Source organism: Stegodyphus dumicola, chromosome 6 (genome assembly GCF_044657685.1).
Source record: "Stegodyphus dumicola isolate Sdum_Otavi_A_Nest chromosome 6, ASM4465768v1".
Lineage (NCBI taxonomy): Eukaryota > Metazoa > Arthropoda > Arachnida > Araneae > Eresidae > Stegodyphus > Stegodyphus dumicola.
This window is the reverse complement of record NC_140773.1, coordinates 214,023,782-214,045,544: the sequence shown is the minus strand read 5'-3', so window position 1 is coordinate 214,045,544 and position 21,763 is coordinate 214,023,782. Positions and strand designations below refer to the sequence as shown.

At 35.2% G+C, this 21,763-nt stretch overlaps 1 protein-coding gene across 2 annotated transcripts in view; it reads left to right on the top strand.

Annotated features, from left to right (window-relative positions):
• LOC118202775 (uncharacterized) overlaps nucleotides 1-21,763 on the top strand; it is a 108,045-nt gene that overhangs the window by 43,615 nt on the left and 42,667 nt on the right. For both annotated transcript variants that reach the window (XM_085819498.1, XM_085819497.1), the window contains exon 12: nucleotides 15,022-20,199. In XM_085819498.1, the coding sequence (XP_085675624.1) occupies nucleotides 15,022-20,199 (5,178 nt within the window). The remainder of the gene's footprint in view (nucleotides 1-15,021; nucleotides 20,200-21,763) is intronic.

Below are 21,763 nucleotides of genomic sequence, written 5' to 3'. Positions count from 1 at the left end.
CGAAAGATGAAATACAATAAAAAATACAAGTAAATAAATAAAAAATAAAAGCCAAGCTGCAGTGATAAAACTAAAATGTATAAATTACCTATATAAATCTAATTATATATCCAAGTGTTTCACAATGTGTTTAACTTTTTATAGACTGGGCGTTCTTTAAAAAACATATCATTAGTATCATAATCTGTATGAAATGTTTCATCTGAAACTCGACAAATTAACATACACAGTTTTTCTTCCGTACAGTTAGGGCTCACCAGCGGCCGAGCGGTAAAGTCGCTGAACACTGGTAGTTCGGTCCGAATCCCGCGAATGGGCTGGCTGCATGTGCGTTTTCGTGGTTTTCCTCATGTGTAATGTGTATACGAGCCAGTTTCTCTTAGAAAGTCCTCCACGAAGGCATCCCTCCCCTTAGGCAGAAAGCCCTAATGTGCTTTGCCATAATTAAATAAACCAAACCAAACCTTCCGTACAGTTATATTTTTCATGTTCTCCAGAGCATCTGATACAGGTAACTCTGTTTCTACAGTATTTTTTAGTGTTTAGGCATTTTAAACAGTGAAGAAAAAGCCTAACTGGCTAAGATATCCATCCAACTGTCAACCTGTTACTCTCCAAGATTTCCACCTGACATTTTGCATCAATGCCAAAAACTCTGTGAGTAGGACAATTTTCTGTATCTTTATTCATATAAAATAGAAAGTGGACACAATCACTGGGGCAATTGCAATCTAATTAAAAATTTTCCACAATTTCTTCAATTTTTATAAATCGGAAACATTAACATAATAACTCTAACTATAAATTTTCTGCTCTTAAATTTTGCTTTTCTTCAATTGCCTTACAAGTTTCTTTGTGTCATTCTTATCCTTAATCCCTATAACAAAATCTCTATTTTTCTTATAATAAGAGTTTAAAACTTTGATATTCACATCCTGTGGTTGTAAATAGGAAGATTACTCATCAAAAATATCCATATCAGTAGCACTAGGTTTCAAGACTGCTACATTTCCTTTATTTTCTAATTTTTTTTTCTTTTCATCATTCTTATCCAGTTTAACATTATCTCTTCCATTCCCTTTATTTTTAAGTAGATCTTTAATTTCACCCACATCTTTCTTAATATTCTTCAATTCGTCACATCTGCTTTTAATAATATCAGCTTCACTCATATTTGCACTTTGCGTCATTGCAATAACAAAAATCCTATCAAGTGCTGCAATTATTCCATCCAAAATTGTTTTTTTTTTTTCATACCTTTTTTAAGATCAGCTATCCTCTGCATGAAATTATAAAGCTCCTTAACTACAGTCAACCCATCAGAAGAGGCAGTTTTTTTTTTTTTTCTTTTTTCAAGATTCTTAATTCTAAGTTTTCATTTTGCACTATTACATCTCTTTGAGGTATTACATCATTCAAATCACTTTGATAACTAGTAACATTATTCTTATTCACAACCGCTTGAAGAATTTCACCATTTTTAGAACCCATTTTATGTATTAACCACTTGCAAAATAAATTTGCTGTGGTGAAATGCAATAAACAATAACAATAAAATCTAGCACATAATTTCTTAAAAGTACATACACACCAACAAAATGTTCACAACTGCACAAGTATAAAAATACAAAGTTCAGTACTCACATGGAGTGTAAATAACTCAAAACACGAAAAATCACTTCTGGAGTTAATTTCAGCTAATTTTCAAAAATTTGCCGAGCAGGCAGATTACGCTGAAAACACTCTCAAGGAAAAAAGTCAAATGCAAAACTAAGTGACCAAATTCACTTTCACTCCAACTTGCTTAACTGTAAACATTGTCCTCTTTGTTAAGCCTAATTGCAGTTAGAATTTTTAAACTCTCATACTTTTAAAAGCAGTGCGTACAAATACAAAGCATTGATAAAAAATGCAAACACGGAGCACTTAAGCAACACAATAAATGCATTTAAAACATACAGTACAGTCTATGCTCAAATGTAAATATTGGCTTTCCTTTCCAGTCCAGCCACAAACAGAAAATTTAAACACTGATATCTTCACATAAATGCAAAACATTGATAAAAATGCAATCTGGTGCTCTTAACCAATATGATAACACAGTCTATTTAGGAAAATATAAGATAAAATGTGAGCTTTCAAATCTACCGCCAAACACACCTAGTGTAGCAGTATCTGCTGGAGAAGGTAAGGAATCATTTTTGTGCTTACTTTTGTGAGTAATGGGAAAGGTAGCTGATCCAAGCGAATTTGATAGAGGGCAGATTGTAATGGCCCGAAGACTTTGAACGAGTATCTCTGAATCTGCATAACTGGTAGGTTGTTTATGATCTGCCATTGTTAGTATTTATGCAAAGTGGATAAATGATGGTGAAACCATAGAGGTAGGAAGTACAAGAAGAGGCCTTAACCGATTTTTTTGCCATGCATTGCTTTGAAGCAGAGGCGCACCCCTCGTGGAGACCAAAACATTCAGTGACTTGCCATTAAAAGCAGTTTCTTTTCTGTTTACATAGCTTTTTTCTGAAATATTTTCTAAAATATGAGATGATTTTTTAACTTCTGAGGTATCCCTTAAATCAAAAATTAGAGTCACTTTATATTTAATGCTCTGCTCAGTTCATTTCAAATTAGAGTACCTTTTATTTTAATAGTGAAATATGTGAAATATTGCTGTTGATTTCCATGTACTTACCGTAATTTCCGGAAGAAAGGCCGCATCAGCGTAAACGCCGCACTCGGAAAAAATGGCGGGAAAAAAATTTAAATTACACAGAAATGCCGCAATAGATTAAATTGCGCGTGACATCGTCGTGGGCCGTATAGATGCAAAAACTCAACCTAAGTCCTGATATATGACATACCAGTTAAGAAAAATGCATGAAATGAAACCATAACTCAAAAATAAATTAAAGGTAAAAAATGTATAGCTTCTGTGCCGTTTAGAGACATTTTCAAAAATTTTCCGCTCCCTAATTAAAAACTATCCAACAAGTACTTGTACCCTAACTGATGGGATCTGTATTTGGCAGAATGCCAAGAAAAATCTGTTCATGCTGAAGGGGAAATACGTCAGAGTTCGTTATTGCAAGGCAGGTGGAGTCGTGTCTGCCTTTGAAAAAAATTGCAGAAAAGGCAGGGGTGGAAAGAGGATGGGTCCTGGAAGATTCATCGAATGGCAGAGGAGAGAGACTATTCAAACTGATGAGAATGTTGATTTGAAAGGGGGAAGAATGTTATTGTTCTGAGATCTCGTTTAGGGTGAATAAGGCATGTAGGTCTGTTCAAGGGAGAGAACGTAAACAAAATAAAGTTTGCAAAAAGCAACTGAGTGGTCTTTTGTGTGGGAACAGCACCAATCTATGCACAATGACAAGGCCATCCAAACTATGTACAATGACCATCATAGGAAATATTTTATTTTTAGTGCACCTAAACGCCGCACCCGCTGAAAATTTAAGTTTTAAACATGTAAACGCCGCGGCGTTTCTTCCGGAAATTACGGCAACTTTCTATGAATATTTCTGAAAGGGAATTAAAAAAAGTTTTTTCCTTAATATTATTTAAAATTTGTAACTGATTTATTATATAATGTAAGGAAATAATTCTTTAATAATATTTATCAAAAATTTACCCTTAATTTCAACAGTACCTATTCTCAAAATTCTTCTTTACTACTTTAAATATGCATCTCATAGACATTGCTTAACAACACCTTTTAACAGACTACTTTCCAGTAGAAACAGTTCTTGCTTAAATTGTTTTATAAACATATTTCTCAACAAATTTCAATTTATGTTTACAATTAAGTGTGAAGGTTGTAGAGTCAATAGGTTATTTTGAAGCACAGGATGACGTGAAAAATGAGCAATGCTCTCGCTGGGACTCGAACCGAGACCTCTCGAATACACGCCGAGCGTGCTACCATTACACTATGAAGGCATGCTGAAAGAAGGGAGAAAATACCTTATAAGGTTATTATATATTTAAATAATATTTATAATCATTATAAATTTAGATATGTTTTTCTTCATAGAAACATTTGCAAGAGTTAATGAATGAGTAAATCCTTCATTTCCAAAAACATTTATAAGTAATTTAATAAATATTTTGCATTTTGTTAAAGGCAAGTACATGCATTTTACAAACATATGCATAAATATATATATGTATATATAATTTTTTTCATTTTCGTCATACGCAAATCTTTAATTTCGGTGCATACACTATATTTTTCAAGTAAAGTAATCTGCAATAATTTAGCATACATCAGAAATTTTTACATAAGAAATATGTATAAATATAAATTGAATGAAAATTACATGCATTCATGCTATCTTAATGATGTGGCAGGTTCACATGGTCACATCATCTTGACCACACATGGTACTTCCTCCAAATTTGCAGGTGTTTCTGTATACAGTTTTACTCAAATGTGTGGTTACAAGCAATGGAAAAGTTAACTTATTAGCATATCTTTCTATATATTTATTAGTTTCGACAAGGATTACAGAATTTCATGGTAATTTCATTTTTCAGTTAAGATATGCAAACCCAGAGTGGTTATTTTTCTGTTATATAAAAGTATCATGTTACATTAGTATGTGGATGACTAAAATGTACTTCATTTAAAACATTTTGATATTTGGAAAATAAAATAAAAGTTTCAAATGTTCGAATGTTCTATCAAGAGCATTTAAAGTATGCAAATTTTTGTGCTTATATCACTTAGTTATAAGGAAATTGAGGTTTAAAATGTGCTTTATTTTTGCAATATTTTGAAGGTACCATAAGGTATTTTTCATTCTTTATACAAAACATATTTGCTAAAAATCTATATTTTTGTAGCCCAGTAGCTTAGAATTTTATAAAACAAATTCCTAATCAAAATTGCTGTTGCAAGTTATTGAAAAATAGCCAAGGTGGGATTTTTGCATAAATGCCACTGAACTATATAAATTTCCATTATCCATCCAACAATGAATGTTTCTTTTATGCAGAAGTGTCTCCAATTTTTTATTTGTGTGAAACTTTCAAGTGTGGAAATACTATCAAAGCGCTGTCAAGGGTGCTTTAGATGTAAACAAAAAAAAAAACACCCCCTCTAAAGACCAAAGCCTGGGGGCACTGCTTCAGTCTTAGTGCTATGCATGCTTTTATTGAACTGCATGGTGTCTACTGCTTTCCATGGGTGAAACCAGCAGTAGACGCCTAGGTGTTGCATGTCTACACGTCATCAAAGGAAAAGGACATCAGAGACTGTCTTGCTTGATACAGTAAAATTGGTGCCAGACAGTGGCTTATCTGACAGCACAATACACTGCAGGTCCAAGTACAAATGTTTCGGAAAACACAGTTCAGCGGACACTGTTGGATATCGGACTGTGTAGCTCGTGTGCCTTTGTTGACTGAGCATCATTGTCAGCTATGCCTGCAGTGGGCCATAGAGCATCGAGACTGGGCCATGCATAAGTTGGCAGCTGCCTGGTTGGGTGAATCATGGAGTAGTGGTATTATGCTTTAAAGGATGTTCTCATTGGCTGTTTATGGGTACCCTTAGGCCCATATCACACAGCGTTTGTTTCACACGAACAACTGTTTTGGACAATTTTTCTGCCTGGTTTACTATTGAAAGAAAGACGTGTGACTTTTTCCTTCCTTTCGAAAAAAGTTGCAAGTTGTTCGTTTTCAACCAATCAGCTATCAGCGCCGAATGCTGTTAGCTTGTTTGTAATGGAGAACCAGCTTCTTCTGTGTTAACCCCAAAGCGAGCTGTGGTGATTGGCTGTTGTGACAAAGCAGAAAAATTGTTCCAAACAGTTGTTCTTTCGAAACAAACCGACATGTGATAGCAGCCTTAGTTGTGGTAGAATAGACCATGAAGGCTGTAGACTATCTGAATGTAACTGCGAATGATTTGCACCCTTACACGGTGTCTCTCTTCCCAGCTGGAAATGGAATTTTCCAGCAGGATAACACCCAATGCCACAAGGCTCGAATTGTGCGGCAGTGGTTCAAGGAGCATAAGGATGAATTCCAATTAATGTCCTGGCACGTAATTCACGGGATCTTAACCGAATAGAGCACATCTGGGATGTCATGGAGTGGCAGCTCAGAGCACCATGTCGGAATACCTCGACTCTGCATGACAGCTGCTTATACATTTGATACAACCTGTCTCCAATCATTTACCAAGAACTTGGCATCCATGCCAAGGTGATTTGCAGCTGTTTTGCAGGCCAAAGGTCATGCAGTGCATTATTTTGTAGGTGGTCGTAATATTTTGGCTCTTCATTGTATACAGGGTGTTTCATAGATCATGGGACAAACTTGGAGTGGTGGTGGAACTAAAACATGCATTTTTTGTATAAAAATGTAGAGTTTAACGCGATGGGTTAAGACAGGAACACACGCACAAAAAAAAAAAAAAAAAAAAAAAGACACGAGAGGAAAATGTGTTTATGTACAAAATCAACGCAAAGTGCTTCTTTGCAGCAATACAGTATTCACAATAAATGTTCAAAAAAGGGAACACGAACAGTAATTGGAACTACAGCTGTGATTGGCTGGCAATGCAGCGATAGAGGGCGGTAGTAAACCGGACAAACCACGATCTGATGCATCAGAGGATCTTTCGCAACTGTGATGTTGAGCATGATGGGTGAGTTTACGTACAGGGAAAAAAGCTGACATGCATCTCATGTATGGTGCTGCTAATTGGAACGGCAGAGCAGCGCTACAGTTGTACCAGGAACGGTTTCCGACCAGATGTATGCCGAAGCACACAATGTTTGAGAGGTTGCCTCGGTCTGTGTGTGAAAACAGGTCATTTGAAGCCACCTCTGACAGTAGGAGTGGAAGAAGAAGTGCACAACAACCTTGCATTGAAGAATCCATCTTAAACATTGTGTATGAATCACTTCAGATAAGTACAAGAGCTATTGCACGTTGTCTGCAGCTGAGTCATTCCACCGTTTGGAGAGTTTTGCATGAAAATGCTTTGCACTCATACCATTTGCAGAGAGTCCAAGCCTTGCAAGAGACAGATTACCCACTTCAAGTTCATTTCTGTCATTGGTTCTTGCAGCAGTGTGCAGCACAGGCAGATTTCCCATCGGATTTGCTATTGACGGACGAGGCAACTTTCTCACAGGACAGCATCTCCAATAGCCACTTCATGCACGTGTGGGCAACAATCCACATTGCACACGTCATTGCGACTATCTCATAGGCCCATACCTGTTACCTGAACGTACAAAAGGCTTATGTTATCACATTTTTTTGCAAGAGGTGCTACCAGAATTGCTGCAGGATGTACCGGTTGTTGTTTGTGATTGCATGTGGTTCCAGCATGATGGTGCAAAAGCCCATAACAACATGCGGGTCCGCAATTACTTGGGTGGGACATTTCCAGGCCGATGGATCGACTGTGGTGAACTTGTATACAATTATTATGGCTTATTATTATTTATTTTCTATATTTTCAACTGAAATATCATCATTAAATTTTGTAATATACAGTGGATGGACAAAAATATGGAAACACCTTGTGAAGTGCATGTTTGAAAAGAAAGATTGATTTTTGGACTATGATTCTAAACTAATAAGTGGACTGTATAGCAAAAGAACTAACTAATTTATTTACAGTTATTAACTATTCAGATCTAATACATGCTCTGGCATGTTGCTTAGCCGAATCCAGATGGCCAAGTGAGAGTTTCTCTCCCTATCCAATAGGTGGCGCTATATTCTAACTTAACATGCCGCCGCCCGTTGAAATTACAAATTTCAACATGTAAATTACAAACAAACATACAATTTAACCAATCAAGAACAACTAATTCTACAATACAATATGAAAGCTAATAGATAATCTTTCATCATGAATATAATATAAAATAATGTAACATTTTAAGAACATAAACATTCACTATGCTACAATCGAACTTATTCTTTAAACAATTCCATTTTAATGTAAAGCACAATTTTCAATAAGAACATAATAATGTAAACTAAGCATTATTATCCTTGATAGGTAATAAACAAATTTTACTAATACATCGAATATACACACCATTTGATGTTTTCACTTTAACAACTCTGGCCTTATTATCTTTACCAGGTAAAACTTCTAGAATTCTTGCTAAAGACCATTTAAATGCCGGAAGATTATCTTCCTTTAACACAACTAACATACCTGCCTTTAAATTTTCTTTATTAATAAACCATTTGGTGCGTTGTTGTAGATGATTTAAATAATCAGTTTGCCAACGTTTCCAAATAACTTGAATAAACTTGGTAATAACTTGCCATTTAGAAAGTCTGTTATCTGTAAGATGAGACAAATCTGGTTCAGGATATGAAGTAATGGAACATCCAATTAAAAAATTACCTGGCGTTAAGGCTTCAAAGTCATTTGCATCTGTCGATAAAGGTAAAATTGGACGAGAATTGAGAATACCTTCAATCTGTGTGACTACAGTCCAAAATTCTTCTAAAGTTAATGTATAACTGCTGATTGTACGCTGAAGATGGTATTTAAATGACTTAATACCTGCTTCCCATAAACCACCGAAATTTGGTGCTCTAGGTGGAATTAGTTTCCAATTTATACCTTCAGATGTTAAGAAATCTGCTATATCAGAATTAGATTTAAGGACTAAACTATGCAATTTTTTCAGTTCTGATTTTGCACCAACCATATTAGTACCGTTATCTGACATTATGGTATTACATTTTCCACGTCTAGCAATAAATCTTTTATTAAGTATCAAGTAATGAATCTGTGGTTAAATCAGTTACTACCTCTAAATGTATTGCTTTAGTAGCTAAACAAATGAATATAGCAACGTACACTTTTGCATAATTACCCTTTCTCTGATTTTTATACTTGATGAGGAATGGACCAGAAAAATCGAGTCCACAAGTATTAAATACAAACCCTGGCTTAACTCTCTCACTAGGTAAATTTCCCATAAGTTGTTCACATACAGTTGGTTTAACCTTAAAACATGTTACACATTCATGTACAACCTTTCGAGCTACATCTCGACCATTAATAACCCAAAATTTACTACGAACCTGATGCAATAGTGCTTGAGCACCAAGATGTAAATATTTAACATGGTAATACTGAAAAATTAATCTAGTAAATACATGATCTTTTGGCATTACATAAGGAAACTTTTGGTTGTAATTAAGATTACTATTGGCAAGTCTGCCTCCTACTCTCAGAAGAGAATCATTATCTAGAAATGGACATAAAAATTTTAACTTACTTTTGGAAGAAACACAATTCTTATTTTTTAAAGACAGAATATCCTTGCTAAAATACTGTAACTGTACATACCTGATAATGATTTTCTCAGCGTCATCCAATTCTTTAACAGTTAGAGAACCTATTAAATGTTTTCCCTTACAATTGGCTATAAATCTACAAACAAAACTTAATACACGAATAATACGAATATAGTTATTACTAATGTTAAGAATATGATCTAAAACAAGGGAATTAGAGTTCACATTTAGATTAACTAAGTCATTATCCTTAAGTTTGAGTTCTTTGACGTATTCCACATCATCCATATCAGATGAAATTAATTCACAAGGATTAGTCAAAAACCTCTCCTTAGTCAAGAAAGTTGGTCCATACCACCATAAATCATTATGAAGAAGATCTTTAGGTTCAGCTCCACGTGATATTAAATCAGCTGGATTATTGTGAGTGCTAACATGGTACCACTCATGAACCGCAGTCATGCTTCGAATAACAGATACTCTATTAGCAACAAATGTATTTAGTTGATAAGGTTCCTTCTTAATCCATGACGAATCTATTGACGAATCAGTGAAGTAATACACCTTGACAATAGGTAGCTGAATAGCCTCTAATATTTTTTTCATTAGTTTTACCAACAAAGTTCCAAACGAGGAATGGTAATTGACTTCAAAGGTGACACACGAGACTTGCTGCACAGAAGTCTTGATGAACATTCATTTGAAGATGACATACATTTCACATAAATTGCAGCACCATAGGCTTTCTGACTAGCATCACAGAATCCTATAATGTCTATTTGTTGTAATCCATTGGTTAGAACAAATCTAGGGATGCGATAATCGTTGACTATTTTTAGACTATGCAGAAATTCCTTCCATTCTTCAAAGTAATTTTTAGGAAGAGGTGTATTCCAATTTAATTTTAGAAGCCAAAGTTTTTGTAGAAATATTTTAGCTTTTGTTGTAACAGGTCCAATTAAACCTAACGGATCAAACAGGCGACCTATCGTTGATAAGACATCTCTTTTCGTGCCTGTTTCTTCAAAGTCAGGTACCTTTAGATCGTAAGAAAAACAGTCTGTAGACGTATTCCATGACATTCCTAAGGCTTTTGTAATCTGAGGCTTATCCGTAACTTGAAAGGAGTAATCCTGAGTAGCACTTTCTTTATTCTTCAATAGTTCTGGATTGTTTGAACACCATTTGTGTAACTGCATTCCACCACGTTCTAGAAGACAGGTTAACTGTGCCTGCAACTCCTTGGCTCCTTGCATCGTATTAGCTCCAGTAATAATGTCGTCCACGTAACAGTCCTTCAGTATGGTTCTTGAGGCATGAGGAAAGTCTGTCGCTTCATCCATTGCTAACTGCTTCAGGACCCTTGTTAGGAATGGTGCACTTGCTGTTCCGTATGTTACAGTCCTTAGACGGTAAGTCTGCACAGGACTACCAACTGATTCCTTCCACAAGATCAACTGCAGGTTTCGTTGAGATGGTTCAATAAGTATTTGTCTGTACATCTTCTGAACATCAGCTCCTAATGCATAGTTGTACTTTCGAAATCTAATAATAATAGAAAATAAATCTTCTTGAGGTATTCTCCCTTTCATTAATATTGAGTTCAGTGACTTTCCATTGCTAGTAGCCGCGGATGCATTAAACACAACGCGAAGCTTGGTAGAGGCTTTCTCTGGCTGATAAACTCCATGATGACTAAGATAATTGATTTAGATCCTTATATTCTTTAATAAAATTCTTATATAATGTTTTCATATTCGAATCACTTTCTAGTCGATTCCACACTTGATGCAATCTTTTCTCAGCCAGCGTTTTCGATTCTCCTAATTCTATACCTTCCCTTATGGGTAACTGAACTACGTATCTTCCATCATTTTGTCTATAGTGAGTACGCTTGAAATGTTCTTCACAGTATTTTTCTTCTTCACTCAAAGCATCCTCGATATTTTCAATGGATTCAACTTCCCAAAATCTTTGCAAAATTTCTTCAACTCTTTCTTCACTATTTAGAACTAAACCACAATAATTTACTTCTGAGTCACTCTTGCATGCACCAGATGCGATATATCCAAAAACTGTTTCTTGAAATATCAACGGTTGATTTTCTAATTGAAATTTTCCTTCTTTTAAAATCTCAAAGAACAATTCGGCCCCTAGTAACATATCTATTTTGTTAGGTGTTCCAAATTGCGGATCCGCTAATTCAATATCAATGGGAATATTTAATGACTGCACATATAAACACCTTGATGGAATTACATTGGTTATTTTAGAAATAACTAAACAATTAACTGATCTTACATATGTTAAATCCTTATTCGAAATCTGTACATCTAGTTGATAATTAATATTTATAACGTTCTCATTAATTCCGGATACAGATGCATAAATTCTTTCCGTCTTTAAATTTAACAAATTAGCAACTCCTTCACACAGGAAACAACTCATGCTGCCGTTATCAAGTATTGCACGAACTGGGATTCTTTTTCCTTCGGAATTGAAAATATATATTATTGCAGTCGCCAATAACACGTTTTTTCTGCGTGTCAAAAGACAACTTGATTGATTTTTATTAGAGACATCTGCGTTCTTGTTTATAATTTCGTCACTCCTTGCTTCCGTTTTTGTTTTGTCTAACTTATGTTGAATGGCGCCATTTCTGAGCAGGCGATGCATTAATGAATGGTGTTTTTTATGGCATTCCGAACATCTGAACTTAGAATTGCATTTTGCGATTAAATGCTCGTTACTGAGACAGTTTAGACACAATTTATGGGTTTTAACTATTTCATATCTTTGATTTGGATTTAATTTCAAAAATGAATCACATTTATGCAGTGGATGATTATTATTTTTGCATATAACACAAATCAAAACACTATTGGTTTTAACCATCAGAGCCTTTGATTTCGAACTTTTTTCTAACGGATATTTCATTTTATTAATACTACGGTTAATGTTATCCAATAACTGACATCTTTTCTCTAAAAACGAAATTAATTCATCAAACGTAGGAACTTCCGTAGCATTAATGCTTAGTTCAAATTGTTTGCGCGTTTCGAAATCTAGTTTCTGAAGTACGATATTTAATAACAGAATATCCGATAAATTATTTTTCTCATATTTTGAAACATTCAAAGCCCTAACGTTTTTAGTAACATTATCTATTACATATCTTATTCCTTTAGACGATTCGAATGTTAAAGTACGTAAATCCATTATTGACTTTATATGCGTCTCAATTAATATTCTTTTATTTTCATACCTATCTTGAAGAGCTTTAAATAGAGAACTAAAAGTATCATCAACAGTTTCAAGATTTTTTGCTTCATCAATTAATGCAGCCTTTAAATAGTAGAGTTTCTGAACTTCTGTTAATTGCGTGTTATTCGCTATGATGTTTTCGAATTGAATCTTAAAATTATTCCATTCGGTATATTTACCAGAAAACTTAGGAATTGGTAATTCTGGCAAACGTATGTGTACTTTAGGATCAAATTTACTACAATCATTTTCATTTTCAGAATGTGCTATAGATGATAGAATTTCCATAATTCTTACCTCTAGAACTTCCGTTCTTTCTTCCATTTCGGCGATTTCTTCATCGATGTCTGTGACATCTTTTTCATCAACGCTTTCGAAATATCTAATCCTCAAGATTCTAATATTCATTTGAATGCTTTGTAGCGATCTATACTTTATTTGAATTTCATTCTTATTCGAACTATCATCATATTCCTTCACTACATTTTCTAACCTAGTTAGTTTCGCTTTTAACGAAGTTTTGTTTCTATCTAATGCCAGCATTTTGTTCACTTCTCCGGCTCTGCTGACCATGGACTATGATTCTAAACTAATAAGTGGACTGTATAGCAAAAGAACTAACTAATTTATTTACAGTTATTAACTATTCAGATCTAATACATGCTCTGGCATGTTGCTTAGCCGAATCCAGATGGCCAAGTGAGAGTTTCTCTCCCTATCCAATAGGTGGCGCTATATTCTAACTTAACAATTTTAATGAAATATGTAGGTGGTGCTGGCGTTTTTGACTACTGACGCCACCTATACAACTTCGTAAATGTGCTAAACAGTTCATTTGTTGTCGGAGTACTGTTATGTGAGGTTGTCATTGCATTATGTCAGAGTTAACAGACTTCGAATGTGGGTAAATTGTTGGAGCACGTATGGTAGGTGCTTCTGTAAGCAAGGTAGCCGAGGTGTCTAGTGTTTCAAGAGGTACTGTATCGAAGATTTATTCCACATATTTGAAAAGCGGAAAAACATCATCTGCTAAATCACAGAGCGGACGAAAGTGTGTCCTGAGTGATCGTGACAGACGATCATTAAGGGCAATTGTGACGAAAACTAAGAAGACCACAGCTGCAAAAGTTACTGCTGAAATGAATGTTGTGTTACCGAACCCTGTGAGTACCAAAACAATTAGAAGGGAGCTTCATAAACAGAGAATTGCTGGCCGTGCTGCAATTGAGAAGCCACTCATCAGTGATGCTAATGCTCGTAACAGGAAAAGGTGGTGTTTAAGTCATAAAGCCTGGACTATATGGCTGTGGAAGCGAGTAATATGGTCTGATGAGTCTTCTTTCACATTGTTTCCCACTTCTGGCTGAGTTTACGTCTGGAGAACGCCATCTCAAGTCTATAGTACAGACTGCTTGTTGCCAAGAGAGAAACATGGCGGGGGTTCTGTTATGGTTTCGGCAGCCATATTGTGGTTCTCTGCTAGCCCCATGATAACTGTGTCAGGGCACATGACTGCCAAGACTTATGTGAACATTTTGGTCGATCAAGTTCATCCCATGGTACAAACTTTGTTCCCCGATGGTGATGGTGTCTTCCAAGACGACAAAGCCCCTGTTCACACAGCTCACATTGTCCAGGACTGGTTTTCTGAGCACAAGGATGAGTTGTCCCATCTCCCCTGGCCACCACAGTCACCAGACCTGAATATTATCGAACCTTTGTGGTCTACTTTGGAACGGAAAGTTCGTTCTCGTTATCCACCGCCAACATCGTTATCTGAACTTGCCACCGTTTTGCAGGAAGAATGGTATAATATTCCCTTGGCAAACATACAGGAACTGTATTTATCCATTCCAAGAAGACTGCAAGCTGTTTTGGATGCCAACGGGTTTCCTACACCATATTAAGCAAAGAAGCATGTTTTTTAAAGGTGTTTCCATATTTTTGTCCAACCCCTGTAGTTTAGTTCTGCATAGTCTTTTTTCTCTCATTGTAAACTAATTCTGTAAATTGAACTGTCATAAAAAAAAAATAAATAAAAAAAAAATAAAAAATTGTTTTTCATTGTTGAGGTAATGCTCATTCTCGTAATAAATATTACATTGCTCATATTTTAAATTACAAATCTAATTTTTCTTTTAAGGTTATGCAGTTGTGTATAATGTAATTAGACAGGTGCTTATTTTTTCCTTAAAATGTGCTTGAAAAGTGCTTATAGGTGCTTATTTTTTTAACTAAAATGTGGCTATGAACCCTGTTTAACAAATGTTAGTTATGGTTATTTTGTATATATATAAAGTGAGTTTTTTAAACTTATATCTGATTCCTTTTAACTTTTAATGAACTTTTTTTAGGAAGAAATAAAACTTTATATCAGTTATTTTGAGAATGTTTTGTTTTGTTTTTCATGTACATTTTAAATACTAATAACATTTATTATTTTATTTCTATATTTTGCAGAAAACAACAATGGACTTGAAGTGACTCAGGATTTTATTCAGAAAACAGAGCTTAATGATGATGCATTTGGTCAGAACAATGTCTCAGGTATAGGAAATGCACCTTCTGCTTTTAGCCCTCATTCACGCATAAGTGAAACACTTCATACAAATGTATCTAATAGTGATTCAAATCAAGTGACACTTTCTGCTTCTGAAATCTGTCCATCTCTGGAAGTAAGAAGAGCATGTAATGATTCTGCTCAAGAAAAGAGTAAAAATGTTGCTGTTACAGTTCTTCAGTGCGTTTCAGATGCTCACATTCCATCTGAAATCCAGCCCAAATGTTCTACACCTGTAAAATTTGCTGCAGGAGCACCTTTTGCTTCAAAACTGAAACCAAGCACTGGGAATTATTTTTTACAAAGTTGTAAGAATATTGTAGAGGATCCTTATGTTTCTGATGATTGTCTTGATATTTCAGTTTCTGAGTTAAACAGTTTGAAACAGCAGGTCTGTATGCAGACTGAACATTTGGCACCTCTGTCACCTCTTCCTCCCACACCTCCACCTAAGCATGCAAGTTCAAAAAGATTAGGCAAGTTGGAACAAAATCTCAGTTCCCATAATTTGGATTTACCACATAACAGTCATAATTTATCTCAGTCATTAATGAATGGGAATAGTTCAGTTCTTTCACCATCATATCGTAACTGCCAAAATTTATCTAAGGCATCTGTAAATTCTGCAAAACGACATAATTTCTGTCATCAACAATCCGAAGGTTTTGATATTCAAAATGATTCATCTCTTGAACAGTCAAATACATACTTACAGTCTCTTTCTATTGCAACCCCTAATTCAGAAAGTTCTAAGACTAATTTAAATGAAAGTAGCTTATGCCGTTTATCTTGTAAGCGCTCTATTAATGGGGATTTAAAAATAGGGTTTAATGTATCAAAAGCTATTGATCTGGAAGTCGATGCTAGTAGTATGAATGTATATTGGACTCTGAAGTTTAATGATTCTGAAGAAAACCCATCAAATGCAGTGCATGCTGTAAATCAATCATTTCAGACATCAATGCCAAATCATCAAACTAGATGTTCTGACTGTGAAGTTATGGAAGGAGGTGAAGTAATTCAAACATCTGATAGGAAAAGGCAACGAATTGAGAGTGATCAAATTTCAAATGTGCATGACAGAAAAAAAGCACCTGGAAATTCAACTGAAATGTTTATTCATAATAGTAATCATGTTACAGAAACTAGTAATGCAGTAATGGGGATATTTAAAACAGAAAGTCCTGACCATACTTTACCAAGTAATAATATAGACCAAGTAGATTATAATGCCTGTAATTCAGTGGGTTTGTGGTATAATCCTGTTGATCAGAAACACATGATGAATCATAGCAATGACATTCTTGAATTACATCAAAGTACTGTAGTCAAAAAAGAACTCCCTGACTCAAAAAAGTATAGTTCTTGTGAAAAGCAGGAAAACAATACTTCAGCTGTTTCAAGTTCATGTGAAAGTCCATCTCCAATTAAAAGAAAGTTGAAATTTGACTCACCTATAAATTCATCCATTCAAATTCAAAATCATTTGACACCTACAGAAACCCAAAACTCTCTTATGGGCAAGGAGTTGAAAAAACACAGAAGAAGAAAGGGTTCCACTGAGAATGTAAAAATGGGAAAGGTTAATGTATCTGCAATGCAGAATCAAAATCATATGCTCCCTGCAGAAAACTCAGATTCCCCTGTGGATAAAGATTTGATCAGAAGAGGTTTACACCAGGAAATGGAAAAAAGTAATTCATCTAGTATTCAAAATCAGATCCCTCTGTTACTTGCAGAAGTCCCAGAATCCTCTGAGAGCAAACACTTGAAAAGAAAACATAAAAAAAATTTGCATAAAAGTAAAAAAACAAAAGAGAGTAATCCATCTGTTACTAAAGTTAAAAATGGTTCTAAAATTAAAGACCCTCTGAAAACTAAATTGAGTAAACCTAAGAAAATTCACAAAACAAAAGCTTCACAGATTAAAGCAAGGGAAAAGGAAAGCATTGGTGATAATAATCTGTTAGTTAATGCTACTAACATTCTGCCAAATGAACAAATGCAGACAAACCTCATTAATGTTAAAACAAAAAAGTCCATTTTGATGCCACCCTTTAAACTGCCTGAAAGTTCTCTTGATGATCATCAGTATTATAAAAACAATTCTGAGCAGTCAGAGGGTATGTGCGATGATAAGAATGCATGTAATGAACTAAGTATAACAGTTACGGAAAATAAAACAAGCCAGTCTTTTGAACTGAAAAGAAAGTTATCTGCAAGTTCTAGAAAACATTTGTTTAAGCAATCAAATTTAACTGCAGTAAAAGAAGAGGAACCATTATTGTGTACAGTACCTTTGAAGCAGGAAACTCAGACTTTAATTAATGCCACAAAAGGTAGAAAGAAAGTATTAAATACAAGCAGTGCAAAAAATGAAGTATTACAAACAGAAATGCAATCTCCTAATTTTTCAAGTCAAAATAAAAAATCAAAAAAAGAAAAGAGTAGGAAACAAAAGATAGATTCTAAAAAATTAATCAGACCTGCAATCTTTGTTCCAGCAACATCTGTTTCTAGTTTAAAATTTTTGCAAGAAAATTCAGAAACTAATGGATCTAGTGGTTTGCATGGAAGCTTGGTAATCAATGGATCTAGTGAAAAAGAGAATACAGACACACAAGTTTATGAAACAGCACTATTATTAAAAGAAAAATCACAGAATACTGAGTTTATATTCAGTTCTTCAAGTACAGAAATGCATCATGTTAATGACTTTGGAGCAGGAAATAAAAAGAGTAATATTTTGCTGGAAAAGGACAGAAAGTACCCTGCAGTCACTTATGATAACTGTAGTAATGTAGCCAAAGCTAATGCTAGTTCTGAGGTGCAATCAGAAATTGTTTTAGTTGATGGAAATCAAGCTATGTCTGCAACTGCACATCAAAATATGTGTGATGGTTTAAAACATAAAAGTGAACATTTAGTGTCAGATGAGCAATCATCTATTTCTGAAATTGATAAATGTGAAAATGTTGAAAATGTTATATTCAATGTCACCAGCATAAACAGTAATAAAAACAATGGGGAATCTTTGTTATCCAAGACTAGAAATGATGCATCAAATGAAAATTTTCAAAATGACACAATGCATTTTGATTCTTCTAGCTTTCTTTCAGAAGTAGTAGAAAAATTTAATACTGTGTCAAATGAATCAGAAGATAATACAGCTCAAAAATCAACTATCCCACTAAAGTTTGATGCCAGCAATGTGGCATCAAGTGAGAAAAGTATTGAGAATGGGTTTGAAGAACAGAGAATAAGTATTTTTCACAATCATGATGAACATACATTAAGTGAAAACCTCGTTAATGGAAATTGTGACTCGAAGGAATATGTGTCAAATGAATCAATTTCAGGAGTAAAAGAACATTCTGTAACTGCACATTTTAATGATAAAATTACAAATTTTATTGAAACTAGTTGTAAAAATAGTAGTTTTGATGAAAGTGCAAATATTAAAGAATGTCAGCAAGATAAAGAGTCAGAAGCAGAGTGTCAAAAAATTGAAAATGGAAACCTTAATGAACTTTCTAGTGAAAGTACAGATACTGAAGAATGTCGGGAAGATAAAGTTGCGAAACATAAAAAATCTGAGAATGGCACCATAAATGAATTTTCTGGTGAGAATACTCCTATTAAGGTAGCACATTTTAATGGAAACGCATTTAGAAGGAAAAAACTAGGGTCTCCATTATTAAAAATAATAAAATGTGATGATATTTTGCCAAATGCTTCTAATTTAAATAAAAGTGAGAAAATGGAACTAACTGAAAATGACAGTGCATCAGATTACAAGTTAACTAACTCATATTTTCCCAAAGTAAAAGTTTCTGCACTGTCTGCAATTTCACCTGACCATCAAAGAACAGGTGCATCTGAAGCACACCTGAATGGTGCAGAAGAGCAGATTGTAGAAAATGGTGTGGAAAATGTAATCTGTAATGTTGTTAAGCAAGTTAATAACATTTCAAATACATTTTGTAGTAGTAAAGAAGTGAAGGACATTGTAAGTGTGACAAATATGCAGAAACTAGTGGCAGTTAATACAAAAAGTCTAAATACTAATGGGGCCAATACAGATGATACAGTTATTAATACTTCTGTTTCAGATGCATTTTGTAATGATAATGAAGTGAGTTCTTTTCAGGCCAAGGCTAACACTAAACTGACTGTAAATGATACTGAAAATAAAAATTGTAATGGACGAACAAAACTGAATGATGTTACCTTAAAAAAATTGAATAATACTTTAAAAAATAAAACAAGCTCCATTTGTAATGACTCTGATATGAATTCTGATAGTGATGCATTAGTAATTGCTGAAGATTCTGATGATGAAAAGTGTACTAATGTTGTAACTGCAATAGAAAATAGTAATGAAGATTCAGAACCTGTTTCACCAAAAGAATCTAAACAAAATAAAAAACGCAAAACTTCAAAAGCTACTCGTAAAGCAAAGAAAAAAGGAAAAAATGATAAGAAAAAGGCTAACATTAAAAATAACAGAAAGATTAAAGTTAAAACAGAAGTACAAGAACAAAAACATCCATTAACTGCTGTGTTGGAGAACATTGAAAAGTTGAAGTTTGATGCAACACATGTTAAGCATGAGCTTCATACTTTTAAAAATGCACTGATAAATCCTGGGAATGCACCAGACTGCCGTACTCTGTTATATCATGTTTTAAATCATCTGCTCACTTCTAGAAGAAATCCTTTGATGGCCTACAATACAAAACGTAATGTCGATGTTTTACTTCCTTTTGTAGAAAATTGTATGGTGAACTGCCTGTTTGAAATTGAGTGTAAAAAGAAGCCCCATTTGCATGGATTAGTGTCTTCTGCTTTGAAAACTATTCCTGAATTGGTGCTTTCAAAGGATAGATTTAATATTTATGGTCTGAGTTCTATTTGTCGTGTCTACACAGAAATGTGCAAACACATAAATGATACTAAAGCACCCCTTGTTTTGTGTGCAGATTTGCTAAAGAGGCAGCATAAATTTGCACCTTTTTTGATTGCTTCTATTGTGGGAGTATGGAGAGAATTATTTGAAATTTCTGAAAGCACTAATGGTAAGTTTATTATTTTTATTTAGCTTGTATCATTTTATCTATTGCATTTGTTTATGTATAAGAAATAATGAAATACGGTTTCACTGTAATTTTTTGTTTTAATCAGCATTTTCTTCAAATTATATTAAGATTAAAATTTTATATCTGCCATATACACTCACGTTTGTGAAAATTGCAACACCAAGAAGGAATCGTCATAATTGAATGCAATTTAATACACAGTTGAGTGGTAGTGGTACAAATAAATGATTAAATGTTCAAAGCAAACAAACAAGAACAAGAGATCAGAATCAGTATTTTGTGTGGCCACCACGCGCCGCAATAAGTGCTGCTACACGACGTGGCATGGAGTCAAACAAAGTTTGAATGTCTGACTGAGGAAGAGCATTCCATATCGTTTGTACGCATACCCAAAGTTCGTCTGCAGATGCAACAGGACTAGGATCACGAGCAATACGCCGACCAATGACATCCCACACATGTTCAATTGGCGACATATCCGGGGAACACGCAGGCCAAGGAAGAAGCTGTACCTGCTGCGCTGCAAAGAAGGATTTAACAATCCGAGCAGTATGAGGGCGGGCATTGTCCTGTTGAAATACAGCGCCTGGCAAGCTTTGAAGGAAGGGAACAGCTTCGGGCTGTAGAACTTCACGGATATACCGGTTGCTGTTCAGATTGCCCACAATTCGTAGCAATTGAGATCGTCTATGATATGCTATGGCGCCCCAGACCATAACTCCGGGTGTTCGTCCACTGTGGCGTTCGATAATGCACTCCGGAAGGTGGCGTTCACCGGCATAGCGTCTGACACGAATGCGGCCATCATGGTACCACAAATTAAAGCGGGATTCGTCAGAAAACACCACATGCTGCCAATCAGCACGCCAGTCTCTATGCTGATTGGCCCATTGTAGCCGCAGGCGGCGATGGTCGTGCGTTAGGGCGATCCTGTATAAAGGAGTCCGTGCGTGCAGTCCACACTGCAGCAGACGTCTACGAATTGATGAAGCACACAATGAAACACCTGTAGCTATTGAACACAGTGCTGCCAATTGTCTAGAGGAAGCTGTACGGTCCGTCCACGCCATGCGGACCAGGTGTCTATCATCGCGAGCTGACGTCACATTTCGGGGTCCACTCCCGGATTTCCGAGTTGTCTGACACTCGTCCGTCCACTGCTTCCAAACGCGCATCACTGTGCTGCTGTTACGCTGCACACGAGAGGCTACTGCACGATACAACAATCCAGCTTTACGAAGGCCGATGATTCTCCCTCGTTCAAACTCTGTAAGTTGTTCAAATCTCGCTCTCTTTCGTCGACGAGGCATAAGTACAGATTGAGTTAACGTTTACCACTAGCAGATAACCACCGATAACCATACACGCCTCGCTACAGCCGTCTATTTATTCGGATCCATCAGCCGCTCAGAGGGCGCTGCTCAGCATACGCATGCGCTACGGATTTGCAATTCTAATCATTTGCATATCATGCGCTACTTTGCATTTCCTGAAAATTTCAGCTCACTCGCGTAAGTCCTTCATGGTGTTGCAATTTTCACAA